Source organism: Hipposideros armiger, unplaced genomic scaffold (genome assembly GCF_001890085.2).
Source record: "Hipposideros armiger isolate ML-2016 unplaced genomic scaffold, ASM189008v1 scaffold_876, whole genome shotgun sequence".
In the NCBI taxonomy this organism is placed as follows: domain Eukaryota; kingdom Metazoa; phylum Chordata; class Mammalia; order Chiroptera; family Hipposideridae; genus Hipposideros; species Hipposideros armiger.
This window is the reverse complement of record NW_017732226.1, coordinates 379,056-393,796: the sequence shown is the minus strand read 5'-3', so window position 1 is coordinate 393,796 and position 14,741 is coordinate 379,056. Positions and strand designations below refer to the sequence as shown.

The 14,741-nt window shown below is 33.7% G+C and overlaps 1 protein-coding gene across 1 annotated transcript in view; it reads left to right on the top strand.

The window, feature by feature from the left end:
• The window catches only part of PCDH15 (protocadherin related 15), a gene marked incomplete at its 5' end in the record, with an annotated part of 518,446 nt that overhangs the window by 168,940 nt on the left and 334,765 nt on the right, over positions 1-14,741 (top strand). The window contains 1 exon segment of the mRNA XM_019629964.1: positions 862-1,032. Coding sequence (XP_019485509.1) covers positions 862-1,032 — 171 coding nt within the window.

Sequence of the window (14,741 nt, the reverse complement as noted above, 5' to 3'; positions counted from 1 at the left end):
AGTAAAACAGACCTGGTGGATTTTCTCCTCTTTCCATCCCTTCATTTCCCCCTTCATTTTTTTTTTCTGAGGCTGTTGTTTTTGTTTATTTGTTTTGTTTTCTTTTTCTTTTTTTACCAAAATTTATCTAATAAGTATAATTGCTTTAAGCATCATAAAAAACAAAATTTAAAAAATTGTTGGGGTGGGGTGGCAGTGAAGGAATCAAGGGCTATCTGTGTTTGCTAATTGGCCCTCTCAAAGGAAAAGTAAACTTTCTTGTATCTTCATGATGGGAGATAGTTTCACAATTTGGAGCAAGCCTTCTGTGGAAGTTAGGTATCTACCCTTTCACTGCAACAGGAAAATAGGAGCTCTGTCTTCCTTGATGATTACATTTCAAGGGATGACTCCAAAATCCTTGAGAACAAGTCCTGGATTGTACAAGTGGCAAAAGTTTGAGTTGGGATGAACATGGGGGCATATATTTTTTTGAATCAGTGTTTTCATTTTCTTTGGTTAAATACCCAGAAGTAGAACCTCCATAATAATGTCACAATAACTATACAATGACAGGTGGTTATCACACTCATCATGATGATTGTAAGGTATCTAAATGTAGAATCATTATTATGTGGTACACTGAAATTAATATAATATTGTATATCAACTATACTTTAATAAAAAAAATGAGCTGGGAGAAGATTGACATCTCAAAAAGGCAGAAAAAGTTTCTACATTGGAAAGTTTCCTAAAGTAGATGCTCTAAGAAAAGAGAGGTCAGGTGCTGATAGTGAGAAAAAACCTGTCTAGTGTTTAGTCAAACTGAGGGGAACATTATGTTCAATTTATTTCTTTGTTTTGTTTTCTCCCCCCTCACAGGATCGTGCACAAAATCTGAATGAACGGCGAACCACAACTACCACCCTCACAGTAGATATTCTGGATGGAGATGACTTGGGTCCCATGTTTCTTCCTTGTGTCATCGTGCCAAACACTCGTGACTGTCGCCCAGTCAACTATAAAGCCGCCATACCTGAGTTGCATACTCCGGTAAGTATATTCTCACCTTTCCCCCTTCACTTACACCTCTTTAACTCCAGTGAATTCTGTTCAAGTGTTTTGCAGACCTATTAGGTGAGACTCTCAAACTTCACTATATGGTTGTTGAAAAATATTTATGTCCAAAATCAATTTTATACATGTTGAGCAAAATTTTAGTCACAACGTATAATTATATTGACAAAGTCGAAAGTATGTCACGAAGCAACATCCTATTTTACACTGATGATTTTATTTTTTTCACCGTAAATCATAACAGAGTCCAGTTCCCAATGAATTTTAGGAAATTCTGAGAAATAACTCCATTATTTCCTTAAATTCACATGTAAACATGCAGCCCTACGTCAGAAGACACACAGGTCAGCAGGATCTCCTTTAGCCTCTTACAGTTCTGAAATGTTATTGGAGATTATGCTTCACTGTTTGGAGGTGGGGGCTAATGAATACAAATATGTATCCCTTAAAGATGTATTTTAAAGAAGCTAAAAGGTAAGGAATGAATACATAGTTTCTACATTTGATTCAGCATCGGATTTTTAAAATTTTAATGAGGCTGTAATTGGTATCAACTTGTAATTTACACCTTGGATCTCCCTGGATGATAAACACTTGTGCCTAAGAATACAAATTATAAGGCAAATGGATATCCTGCTTAGGCTAAAATATCAATTTCTTGTTTAGAAGTTTTATATATATATATATATATATATATATATATATATATATATACACATGTAAATTCTCTTTTAGAGAAGTCAAATTCTAAGTCAACTGTTTGACTAATGGCTTTGTTGCTCCTCTGAAATGCTTTTCAGCTTCTGGTTTAGTAACATGGCTCATGATGTCAGAATTTGTTAGAAGGTATTGGACTTTTGTTCTCAAACATGTGAGAATTGTGGTTTTGGGGATCCTGTCTTTTGAGATTTTTAAATAATAAAACAGAAATGCCTTCTACTAAGTATTAATTATGTTGCATTCTATTTGCTTCAGAGTTTTTATCTAATGTTTTATTTGTAGGCTTTATAGGTTTATTCACTGTGGATCTTAAATGTTTGAGAATCACTTTTGTGTCTACTGACATAAATGGTTACTGCCTAATTAGCTTATAGGAACAAAAAATGCTGGAGAAAAAAGAATAAATGTCATGTGCATTGAATAAAGAAAATAATATCAGTTTTCAGCTAAATGTAGTAATTTTGTAGACAAAAAAGCTAATGTGGAACTTCTCTGGACAAATAATTATAGATTACCTAAAGTTATGTTTCACGGTATTATGTGGATTGCCAGTAAGAAGACAATTAATGATGGTTAATATTAATTTTTCTCTTGAAAGTCTTAATTGAAATCATGAGGAAAAAATAATATTTTTCGTGTTAATTTATTTTTCTGAGTTGATTGGTATAGCTGGCATACCAGTGAGATTCTAAGTGAAGGGGCATAGTGATATAATACTGACTAACATCAATGAATCAGTCTGATAACTGTTTAACAATACTTGATATATTGAGAGAAGTAAAGAAAGGCAGAAGTTGCTACTTGAGAAGCAGAGTGGATTGACTTTATGAAAGCCTTTGAGTATCCCTTCCTCTCTCTTTCAGATTACAGACTAAGCACCTCTCTTATATGTATGCAGTTTTCATGCTAGAGACAAGACCATGCTCCAAATTTGGGATAAAAATATAAGTGATAATAAAGAATAATGGTTATATTGAATGTTCAGTTTGTCATGAATTGTGCTAAACTCTACAAAAATATTAACTGAAATCTATTTGGATAGTTACCACTATTGTGGTCATTTTACAGATGAAATTTCTCATGGTCAGAGTTTACATAACTTTCTGTAGCCTTACAACTAACAAGTACAAAGCATGTTTTTTAAAATCATGTATCTTGAATTAAATGTTATGCTATAAATTCCAGAGTGATCAAACTTTATGACTCATTGTAATTTTAACAGATTGACCAGTTCTTTAACATCCTGTGGATCAATTTAGTATTACTTATGTAAGTAATTATGGCAAATATTCAGTAAAGGGTATATTTTCATTGCCGTGCAGAAAAAAATATGTTTACTTGCATAATAGGCACTTTTCTGACTATCTGGTGCTGTGTAACAAACCACCAACATTTAATGGCTTCAAACTACAATTTTTGAATTTGCTCATTAAGCTGCAGTTTGAGCAGCCTTCAGGGTACAGCTCATCCATGTTCCCTGCAGCATGGACTAGGGCACCTTGACTGAGAACTGGACACTACTTTCAGAATGGCTAATTTGGCTAGTGGTTACTAGCTGTTCACTCAAGCTCAGCCAGGGCCGTAAGCCACAGGCTTCATTTCTACTCCATGTGAGCTTCTCTTAGGCTGTTTGTGTTTCCTGTGTCACAGCAAGGCACTGGGTTCTAAGAACAAGCTTCCCAGGAGGCTTACGCAGAACTCCTGAACAAGACTTGTAATCTGCAGTGTTGCTTCTTTTTTTATTTTTTATTTTTTTTATTTTTTTTATTGTTAGTTTCAAGCATACAGAACAATGCAATAGTTATCCTTTTCACCCTCACAAAGTAACAACCCCCCTTCCCTCCATCTACTGCCCTCCCACCCCAGATATCATGCTTATCTATTACAATTCCATTGACTCCATTCCCACTCTCTACTCCATGTCCCATGACTATATGTATATATAATTATAGTTGACATACAATATTATTTAACATCAGCTTCAGAAATATAGTGCCTCTACACCGACTATGAAGTGGTCTCCCTAACAAGACATGAGTCCACCTGGCCCCCTAAGAAATATTTACAACATTATTGATTATATTCCCCAGACTGTCTTTTCTATCCCTGAGGCCATATTGTAGTTGCCAATTTGTGTTGTCTCATCCCTTCCCCTTCTCCTTCATCCCCACCCCCTCCCAACTAGCAACGCTCAGTTTTTCCTCTGTGTCTCTGAGACTATCTCCGTCCACATCTCCCATCCATTCAGTTCCTTAGAATCCACAGTATAAGTGAGATCATATTGTAGTGTTGCTTTTGATGTAGTCAAATCTCTGCCAGATTCAAGGAGTAGAAGTATGTACCTTCCCCTGATGGGATGAGTGTCTAAGCCATACTGTAAGAAGAATATATGGGGGAAGAAATTTTATTGTGACAATCTTTGGGGAAAAAAATCAAGTCATTGTACTGGCATCAGGTTTCTGTATGTTCTTCTACAAGTCATCTTGGATCCCCTCTGGATTACTAGGTTTAAAAACTGAAGTTAATTATTATTATTTTTTTTTAGCTGAGCCATCCTGCTACCTGTTGGCAGCTCAGCAGCTGCTCAGCTCAGGCTGGACTCAAACCGCTGTTGCTCAGAGCTCAAACTCTTGAGCGAGCTCTTAACCAACTGAGCCACTCAGCCAGCCCTAAAGTTAATTTTTGATTTTCACATTCAACTTGCTGTGTCTATCTCTTTCATTCTTTTTTCTTTTCTTTTCTTCTGTTTTTCTTTATACATTTTGCTAAAATTTCTGGAAATTCCAATAAGTGAAATCTTGATATTTAGGGTGACAGAACTAACCATTTATGTCAGCTAAAGAGGACATGATGATGCTAATTACATACTTGCTGATCTTTTCCTTAACTAATGCTTCAAATTTTGAAACTTTGATACCTGCTCACCTTCTGATGTGAAAATTTCCACCAATTACCTCAGTGGTATTTTTGACTTGAGTAACCATTTTTAGTTTCACTACAATGCATGCAAAATTTATCACCTCAGAATAACTTTAAAAGATTGTTTAGTATAGTGTTTAACTCATGAACCAGTATATTGGGTTGTCGGAAAAGTCATGACGCATTTTTGTAACGAAAAACATAGAAAAAACACATTATGACTTTTCCGACAACCCAACATAATAAAAATATAAATCTATTTATTGAAATGCAAATAATCCTGTGTTTAGAGATAAACTTATTTAGTAAAGGTTTTATATGCTTTTGCTACTACAGAAAATTATTTTTAGATAAATTAATGTCTTCACAAACACTGAGATTAATATTATATTGGATATATAAATATATAAATCTGGTGTCTCAGGGGTACTAAAGCAATTTGTAGTCCAATACTAATTATTATTTATTTATTAATTTGTAAGTATCTATTAGACCCTAAAAGTTATTATGCCTATTCAGTTGAAGTTTTCTAGTATTGTGGGAGAATTCTGTAGAATTTGGAGAGGATAACATTCATGGTTCTATTTTCTCTTGAAGCACAAAGACCAGTAAATCCTTATACATTTTTCCTTTTTTTTTTCCAAAATTGAAAGGTGTATATTGTTTGGTTGGTTGCTTGCTTGCTTTGTTGCTTCACTTTTTTTTTTTCTGTTGTTGTTGAGTAATTTGTCCTTGGATAGGAGCACCATAATATTAATATAATAATATTGGCATATTACCTATGTGTTTACTTTATATACCTTACTTTTTTATTATGTCATGCAGTTTTCAGTATTTCAGCATTAGTTGTTTACCAGACATAGTCATTCAGTAGCTATAGTACACACTCTAATGAGTTCCTCCCCAGCCCTATTTAAAGCCTTGGATTGGATACCAAGGACTGTTTAACCACAAATACCTCCAGTGTAATCTCTGTCAAAAGGAACTCTAGTTTTCATGTAACAGTGAAAGATAGCTCCTCTGCAATATTCATGGTGCTCACCTCTTCCAGGGAAGTTTTATCAGTTATTACAAGAGTGGTGATGATTTGCAGAGGTGTACGACATAATTTCCTCTTTGCTCATACTCATTAAATGGGTTACAATCTGCAAACTCCCTCCACTTTTGTCTTTTATGAAACTACTGGTACTTTTCCTCCCTTGATGGCCCTGTGTTTCTCCTCTTAAATTTTGATGCTTTTTTTTTTTTTTTACTGAGTTTCTCTGCTTGAATTCTTACATTTGTTTGTTTGTTTATTTATTTTCACTTATTTATTGTGTATTATTAAATCTTAGGGATTTTTCAGACTTCTATCCATTGCAGCATTTTTCTCCATTATAATTTTCAATAATATTCATGGAACCTACGTCAATGAGTTTTATTTCTCTCCAAAGAGGCATGATGTGGATGCTGTAGATGTGTTTTCAGGGTATTTTTAACTATTTCCCACAGACGCCTCATTATCCTTTCAAATGCATTCTAATGTATCCATGTCTATTGTCACGCTCCCTTCTGTTTCTTTTGAGGTCATTGTTGCTCTGGACCTAGACTTCAGTGACCCCTATCTCAATCTCAATCAATATCCAAAGATACTTTCTGTACTGCCTATAAAATTTTACTCAAATATGTTTGATGACTATTTACATTGCTAAAATACCCATTTCAAGATATACTCTCAACTCTGGACCCCCAGTCTAGGCTCTCCGTCCTTCAATCACCATCTCAATGAAAACTATTTTTTGAAATGCAATTCTGGTCTTTCACTGTTTAAAATAAAGCAGCTTCAGTATTTTTCATCATATACCAAATAAGTTTCAAAACTTTTAGCATATCTTTCAAAGTAAATTTATATCTGACCACTTTACAGTCTCAATTCTTCTAACTTGCATGATGGAACTTGTTTTGGGACACAGTTTTGCATCTGTTCCTGAACTTCTCTGAGAATTACCCTCTCTTCTTTCCATTTTGCTTCATATATTAAGATTACATTGGTTATTCAAAATTCACCTCAGTGAATTTGTATTAATAGGTCCTCAAAATTAAGTGTTGCTCTGTTTGTCCCCATGTATTCCTACTGTAAGCACTGAACTATGATGGTGTTATTATAGTTGTCTACCTATTTCTCTTTCATTAGACTATGAGTTCTTTAATTTTCTTTTGTCATTATATCCTAATAAGTAACCCATTCGCTTCAGATGGTAAATGTTCAATATATGTTGAATTGAATTACATTATTAATTAAAATTTCAAGAAATACATATTGTGTACTGAGATGCTAGATATAAATATGAATAAATATGGCTCCTGGTTTCTCACTCACAATAAAGTGTATTTATCATAAATGTACATATGCAAAGAGTGTATATATATATATATATATCTTATATATAATAAATATATATAGTAAATAATAATATTCATATATTATTTATATTGTTTATTTTATTATTTATATACAGTCAATGTGCTCATTATAATTATATATTATCTAGATATGCATCATCTATCTGTATATATTCTTTTTACACACTTTTAGTGTTTTCAAATAAGACTAAAATGGCAAGCACTACCATATTTGGTCATTGTTAGTCAAGGATATCCTTCAAATAAATATCTAATACCGTAAGTAGTCTAGATGAAGAAAGCATATTTCCCAGTTGTCATAGAGAGTCCCAGTTTATAATTTTTGTCCCAGCACATTGTTTGTAATGCCTTATTTTTCATTCTATAATGTTCCAGATGTTAAATTATATCCTTCCTCAATATTTAAGCCATTTATTTTCAAAATGTGTTCTATGGAGCTCATTTTGGGCCAGCCAAGAGAGGGATGAAGAAAGAAACAATTGGCAACTCTCAAATTGCCCGTAACTTTTTAATGAGAAGATTGATTTTCAAAGATGGCTGAAAGGGAAGATGATAAATAATATAACTAGAGTTGACATATTGCATTATTTGCCATTTTTTCTCTCACCAACAATCATACCCACATATTACCAGAAGTAAATGATCAAAGTAATTTCAGATTTAAGTTGGGGAAATGATAGCAAAACACCAAACAAACAAAAACTATAATCCAGCAAATATTGTCTAAAGTGTGAAATTGTATTATCGTAATTCTGAAAATGGTGTGTGACATTATATTACAGCAAAGGGATCATTTGTTCTTTTTATCTCTGGTTATAATTTATGGTGAATAGGCTCAACTGTATCAAATTTCCATCTATAGACAATGTAAAGGTATTTTCAATTTTTTGTAGAACTCTTGAAGTATGAAAAACAATAAAGGGAATTGAGTTTGTTAATATCAGTTTAATATCAGTTTGATAATATCAGTTAAAGGAACAAAGTTACTATTCTGCTCAGTAATAAGATGGAAGCCTAAATTTTTGTTGAAGGGTTTTTCAAAATATTATTTTAAATTAACTTTGGAGATGTGTTTTTTAATGAAACACACATGAAGAGAAAAGAGTCTTTCGACTTGGACTGGTATTTAACTTTACATAAACATTTATTTTGGAACTCTCTGATGGCTTACTAAATTGTGTAGAAAATGTTTTCAAAGATGTTTACTATCACAATATAGGCTAATTTGTAAGAACTCCAAGTTGAAATCTGTGTGATGTTGTAAATGTTACTTAATGTTTTTAAACTTCAGTTTGAGATTGTCATCTGTAAAATGGGTACAAAATATCTGATATATGGGATTTTCATGAGTACTATAAAAGAAGATTATGTAGCACACTTCGGTTGTTTCTAACAAATACTAAGGACTTAGTAATATTAGCTATTGCCATTATTATTAATTATTATCATTGCTCCTGTAATTTTTTCTTCTGGCTAAGTATTTACTCAGAGACTCATGGGAAGAAGTTAATTCAAATTAGTTATTGAATATCTATCTCTTTTTAATTGAAATCCCAGCTTTAAAAACTCAGTTTTATGAGAGTATGTTGATACAACCTAATTTATTTTTATTGTTTTAGTCCTAATTAATTCAGTATAACTTTGGTTCATTAAAAGAATGCAATAGCTTTCTTGAGAAGAACAGTACAGGGTGGGTTTTTTGTTATTTTTTGTTTGTTTTTGTTTTTTTAATAAACAAATTGGGCACAGCTACTGCTTGTGCTGAATTAATTATGCAATATATTATTGGTTTGGGAAGACACAGCAGCTGATGCAAAAATGCCACAAGGTAATATTGTGAGCCAAAAATATATCAATGAATCAAATTTTAAATGTCCACCAGGGAAGCAAACATCCTGCTCCCTTTCTTTCTTTCTTTATGAATACAAAAACAATGAATTTCAATAAAGTTTTCAAATTGTCCCACAAAATCCCCAGTTCTCCAGAGGTGCCTCTAGGGCTTCTACTGCAGATAAAGATAGTACTTCCATTTCCAATAACATTTAATATTCTGCTTTTGTACCACTTGCTAATTTACAAAGTTTTTAATTATTTACTTTAATTAAAATAAATATTGAGTGCTAATTGTAAATTATACAGAAAATATTTTTTTAATTATACACATTAAAAATCGAAAACCCTCAATCCTCAAAGCCCAATTTCCAGGATTAACCATTATTAATTAGATGCTTTTTTCCCCAAATATCTGGAACCTGTTTAAGAAAATTACAGGGTTTTTTTTTCTCTTCTAAACAAATAAGTTTGGCTTACATAATTGTGAAATACGTAATAGATGTTCACTAGGCTAATGGTGATGTGTTTAAAGAAGTTATGAACTGGAGATTAAAGAACTATATGTTGTGTGTGAAGGGGCAGGATCATGTCACCTGGATGACTATGGGACCGATGCACTTCTTCGGCCTTCTACTCAAGTGCATATTCAAGACAGAGAATAGCTAACTGACTTAGAATCAGTCACATCTCACTCTTGGACTAGAGGAGATGGAGAGCCTGTGATGGTTAATTTTCTCTGTCAACCTGGCTAGTCCATGGTACCCAGATATTTGATTAAATACATCTGGGTGTTGCTCTGAGGTATTTTGTAGAAGAGATTACAATTTACATCAGTAGAATTTGAGTAAACCAGATTATCCTCCCTTAGGTCGCCGTGCCTCATCCAATCTGTTGAAGACCCTAAGAAATAAAGACTGACCTCACCCCAAAAAGAGAGAATTCTGCCAGCATACTGCCTTCAGACTTGAAGTATAACATCAGTTTTTTTCCCTGGGTCTGCAGCCTGCCAATTTACCCAGCAGATTTGGATTTCCCAGCTCATTCAATTTTAGAATGAGCCAATTCCTTAAAATAAATATCTTTCAGTCTCCCCCAATAGATAGATAGATAGGTAGATAGATAGGTAGATAGATAGAGATAGAGATAGATAGATACATAGATATCCATCTAGAGAGTAACACACTTTAATACAGAACCCCTGATGAATTGTACCCAATGGACAAAGGTAATTTCTCTAAGAAAATTGAGATAGTGTTAGGAAGGGTAAATGGATGCTGGACAGCTGGAAATCCAAATATGTAAGGCCAAAATATTCACCAAGCCATCACAAATCCTTGCCTAGAGTTCTGCCATAGCTATTTATGAGGTCTGCCTGAAATCTGATCAGAATGCTATTGACAAATAGATATCAGATTATATCACTTCCCTGCTTCAAGGTTATGATAGCTTCTTATTAAATCATTACCAAGCGTGTTTCTATAATATCCTATATGGTCCTACACAGTTCTATATCATTGACTGCTATGGATTGAGGTTGAGCCCCTATGAATGGGATTAGAGCCCTTATAAAAGAACCCAGTTAGATGCCTTGTCCCTTCCACCATTTGAGGACACAGTGAGGTGTCTGTCTGTGAACCAGGAATTGGGCCCTCATCAGACATTGAATTCACCCAAGTGCTTTGCTCTTGATTTCTCAGTCTTCAGAGCTGTGAGAAATACATTTCTGTTGTTGAAAATCTCCCCAGCCTGTGGTATTCTGTAATAGCAGCCTGAATGGACTAAGACTGACCTCATAGTTCTCCCCAACCTGGTCCCTGGCCTTCTTCCTGCCCTTTAACATGCTGTGCTCTCTCAGCTGAGAGTATATGCCCTTATGTGGAATGTTTTCTCCTGATATTTTTCTGTGACTGGCTTCTTTATTTCATTTCAGCTCAAATGTTACCCCTTTAGAGAAGTCTTCCCTAACCACCCATTTGCAGTAGCCTGCTTCCCCGTGAATTCAGTAATACATGACCTTGTTTTATTTTCTGCAGGTCAGTTAGCTATGTGTAAATTACTTGTACAAATATTTGTTTAACTGATTCATCTGTCTAATTTCAGTAAAATGTAAACACACTACGAACAGGGAACCTGTCTATCTTCTTTGTTATCTTACCCAAAACACCTACGGCAGTGCCTCAAATGTAGGATGCTCAGTAAATACGTACTTGGAATAAATTGATTTTTTTCTTAGTACACACACACACACACACACACACACACACACACACACACACACACACAAACACACACACATACACAGAGGGTGTCAGAAAAATGTATACACATTTTAAGAAAGGAAAACAAAACTGTATTAAAATTGAAATACTCAATATATACCAATAACTCAAATCATTATCTTCTATAAAATAACTAGTCAGTATTCATCAAAACTGTCAAGGTCAATTCAACTTTGAAAAGTAATACGTAGATAATATCTCTTAAAATGTGTATACATTTTTTGGCACTCCTGGTTGTGTGTGTATGTGTGTGTGTATGTGTGTGTGTGTGTGTGTGTGTGTGTGTGTGTGCTGCATAGTATGTCTTTATATAAATGTACCTAGTATTTATCTACTTTGTTCTTTGGGATACTGTGTAAAGTATTACTTTAAAAAAAGTGCTCTTATGTTAAAAAATCAGACCTATATAAAATTTATTTTTCTATAATAAATATATTTTCATTTCATGTTTTCTTATTAGCAAAACCAATTTTATGTCACACAGTCATTTGTTTAGTTCTTTATTAAAAGACTACTAAAGGACATGATAACATATTTTAATAGTTTAAATTATTTTGAGGCTTATGTGTGGCCAAAAGATGAAAATAAAATGGGTAGTTCAACTCAGTGAGGTCATCACACAAATAAGTAAATAATACTGAGAAAAGTAAATAATACTGATAAATACAGTCTGTAAGATTGTTTACTTACAACTTCATTCTTTAGAAGCCCTACTATGCAGAGTTGACTTTTTGGTAAAACTTTTTCTAAAAGCATATCATTTCTCTACTATGATAGCACTAAACCAATTTGATTTGTAGGCAGCCTAATAGTAACCCCTCTGATCTGCAACTTGTTTACTAACATCATCTCCAAAGATACTCAGAGAAGGGAAATAAACAGACCAAGGGCCAAGCAACTGATATATTTTACTTCACAAATGATGTTAGTTCTTGATGCCTTCCAGACCTTTAGAGGAAATCTTACATAAGCCACTGTCACCTCCTGTCCTTGCTGCCAGTTTTGCTTCTTACAACTCATTCTTCATGTAGGAGTCAGAGTAATCTTTTAAAAACATTAATCATTTCAAGTTACTCTCCTGCTTAAAATACTCCAGTGGCTTCTGATTATGGAGAGAGTAAAATCCCAATAGCAGAATATGGCTTCCAGGGCCACACATGATTTAACTCCTGCCTTCTTGCTGCTCTCCTGCCAAGACTTTTATCTTGTTCCTAGGGACTTCTGAGTTTCTTCTTGTGTCCAGCTTTTGCTCTTCACTCTGTTGTAAAACAATTCCGTCAGACTTTCCAATGGTTGGCACATTCTCATCAATCAAATCCAGGTTTCAGCCAAGCTGTCACATCCTCAAAGAGACCTTTCCTGACAACCTTCCCTAAAGTCGATTTTTTTCAGACACAACAACAACAAATTCATACAGATTAATAGAAGGGTGTTGTTTGCTTTCAGCTGTTTAGAAAGACAAATAAAATTTATGTTTTCAGTGAGTTTTCCTTGAAGCTTGCAGCTGTTTTGTGCCAATGTCGATGACTTAAGGTGAGACGATGATATAGGTTAGTAAGTAATGCACAAGACAGCTGTTTTCATTTTAGTGAAATTGAAAAAAACAAAAACAAAAAAAACTTCCATGTCTATATAATCAAAGAACAATTATTATAGGTACTATAAACATTTATACTGATAATGTCAAAGAGTTATAATAAATACCCAAAGAACTCTAAATCCCCAATCAGTGAAATCTTGGCAGGCAATTTATCTGAAGACATACAGAATGAAGAAAACACTCATTCCTATAAAAAATTATTTTAACTTGACATTTTTACATAAGAGAAAAAGGAGGAAATGTAGAATGATGAAAGTATGTGTCTGCCAAGACGTGTCTCTTTAATATGATTTGAGGATCATACAAAAGAATTTGCATTTATCAGCATGGCATGCATGCATTGGATTCAAGAGTTATATTAAACATTACTTCCTACTTGAAATACTTATTTCTCAGCCTGGTTGCTCTAATATGGATTGTCAGAAATAAGGAACTTCTTGGAATATACCCTTAGGTTATAAATATTTTCTGTGTTTAGAAGCAATTTTGTACCACAAAGTGTTTAAAGATAGTGTATACCAGATTGATGACTCACATTAGGTCCTTATAAATTATGTTTTGTTGTATACATTGAAAAATATCTTACTTATAAGTGATGTATGGTATGACTTTCAGTTGTATTCCACTAGATTTTGACTTCTATTTGTTTTCACTGTAAAATACATTTCCACATGTTGAAATCTGTAGAGGAATTTTGGCACACATACATATTGGAAACAAAAAAGAGCATCTACTTTCAAAATAATTGTGCTTCAAACATTGGCTTGTAATTAGTTGATTGAAACATGTGGTAGTTTTTTTTTCTAAAAACAATGCTATTAATGATAATTAGGGAAACTTTCTAGAACACAGAAACATTCATTTGCAGGTTTTTTTCTTGGTCTGTAGAAATATATACATTTTTATTTGGGGAACGGAACCACATATAGAGATCCAGATTAGGATGACACCAGTGAAATGACCTGTGCAGCAATTCTGTAGTAATTGCTCTTGTACTGTACTGCTCGACCTGCTGGGTGGTGGGAGCAGCAATGAGCCAAGGATTGTACCATTTCTTAAAGCATCTTCCCTCCAAAGACTTGACACTAACAATGAGAACTATACATGAAAGCTAACTTTAATTCATTATTCTATATATGTTTCTTTTTTTATTACTCAGGTAGAATTGAACTAAATTTAAACACGAGGAAATAAAGTTTACCTTGCTTTTTAATTTAATTTTAACAGTGAAATGAAAGAATCTGAAATAAATTCATAAAATTATCCTAAAGCATTCCTTGGGGTCCCAGGAAGAGTGAACTAGTTGAATGCCTACTGTGTGTTAGGCATGTTTGTTATATAAACTACCTGATCACTACAAAGGAGTCATTAGAACTCAGAATCTAGAGTAACACAACTGAAGTGTATATCTCACATGCTTTATATACTCACATGCTACATTTTCTCTGTATAGGACAACATTTAATGGCTAAGAATCCAACATGAGTTACCAACCTGACATTTATTCTCTTGAAGTAACAAGACCAATACCACATTTCTAGGAAGTGGATGAGTAGGGATTAGGGTTCATGTATTTAAATCAGTAACTATCACCTTGAAATAAATTGCAGAGAATTCTTTGTGAATTTAGACTGCTAATTGTCATTATCGAAGCAGTTACAGATATCCCTGTTGCTAGAGCAAGCATCACGTGGCATTGATTTTGAAGGAAATAAAAAAATATGGGTTTGATATATTGTTCCTAAGAGTGATTGTGTTTAATTTAAGCACTACAGAAAGAACCAAAAACTACAATGTGGTTGTTGTAATGGCCCCTGCAGCATCTCTGTTTTGATTTGAAAGGGTATTTAAGGGAAACTGAGCAAAGATCAGAAAAGACACTCCAGTAAAAATAATTCAGCCTTTGTAGATATAGTGGATACTGTGAAGCA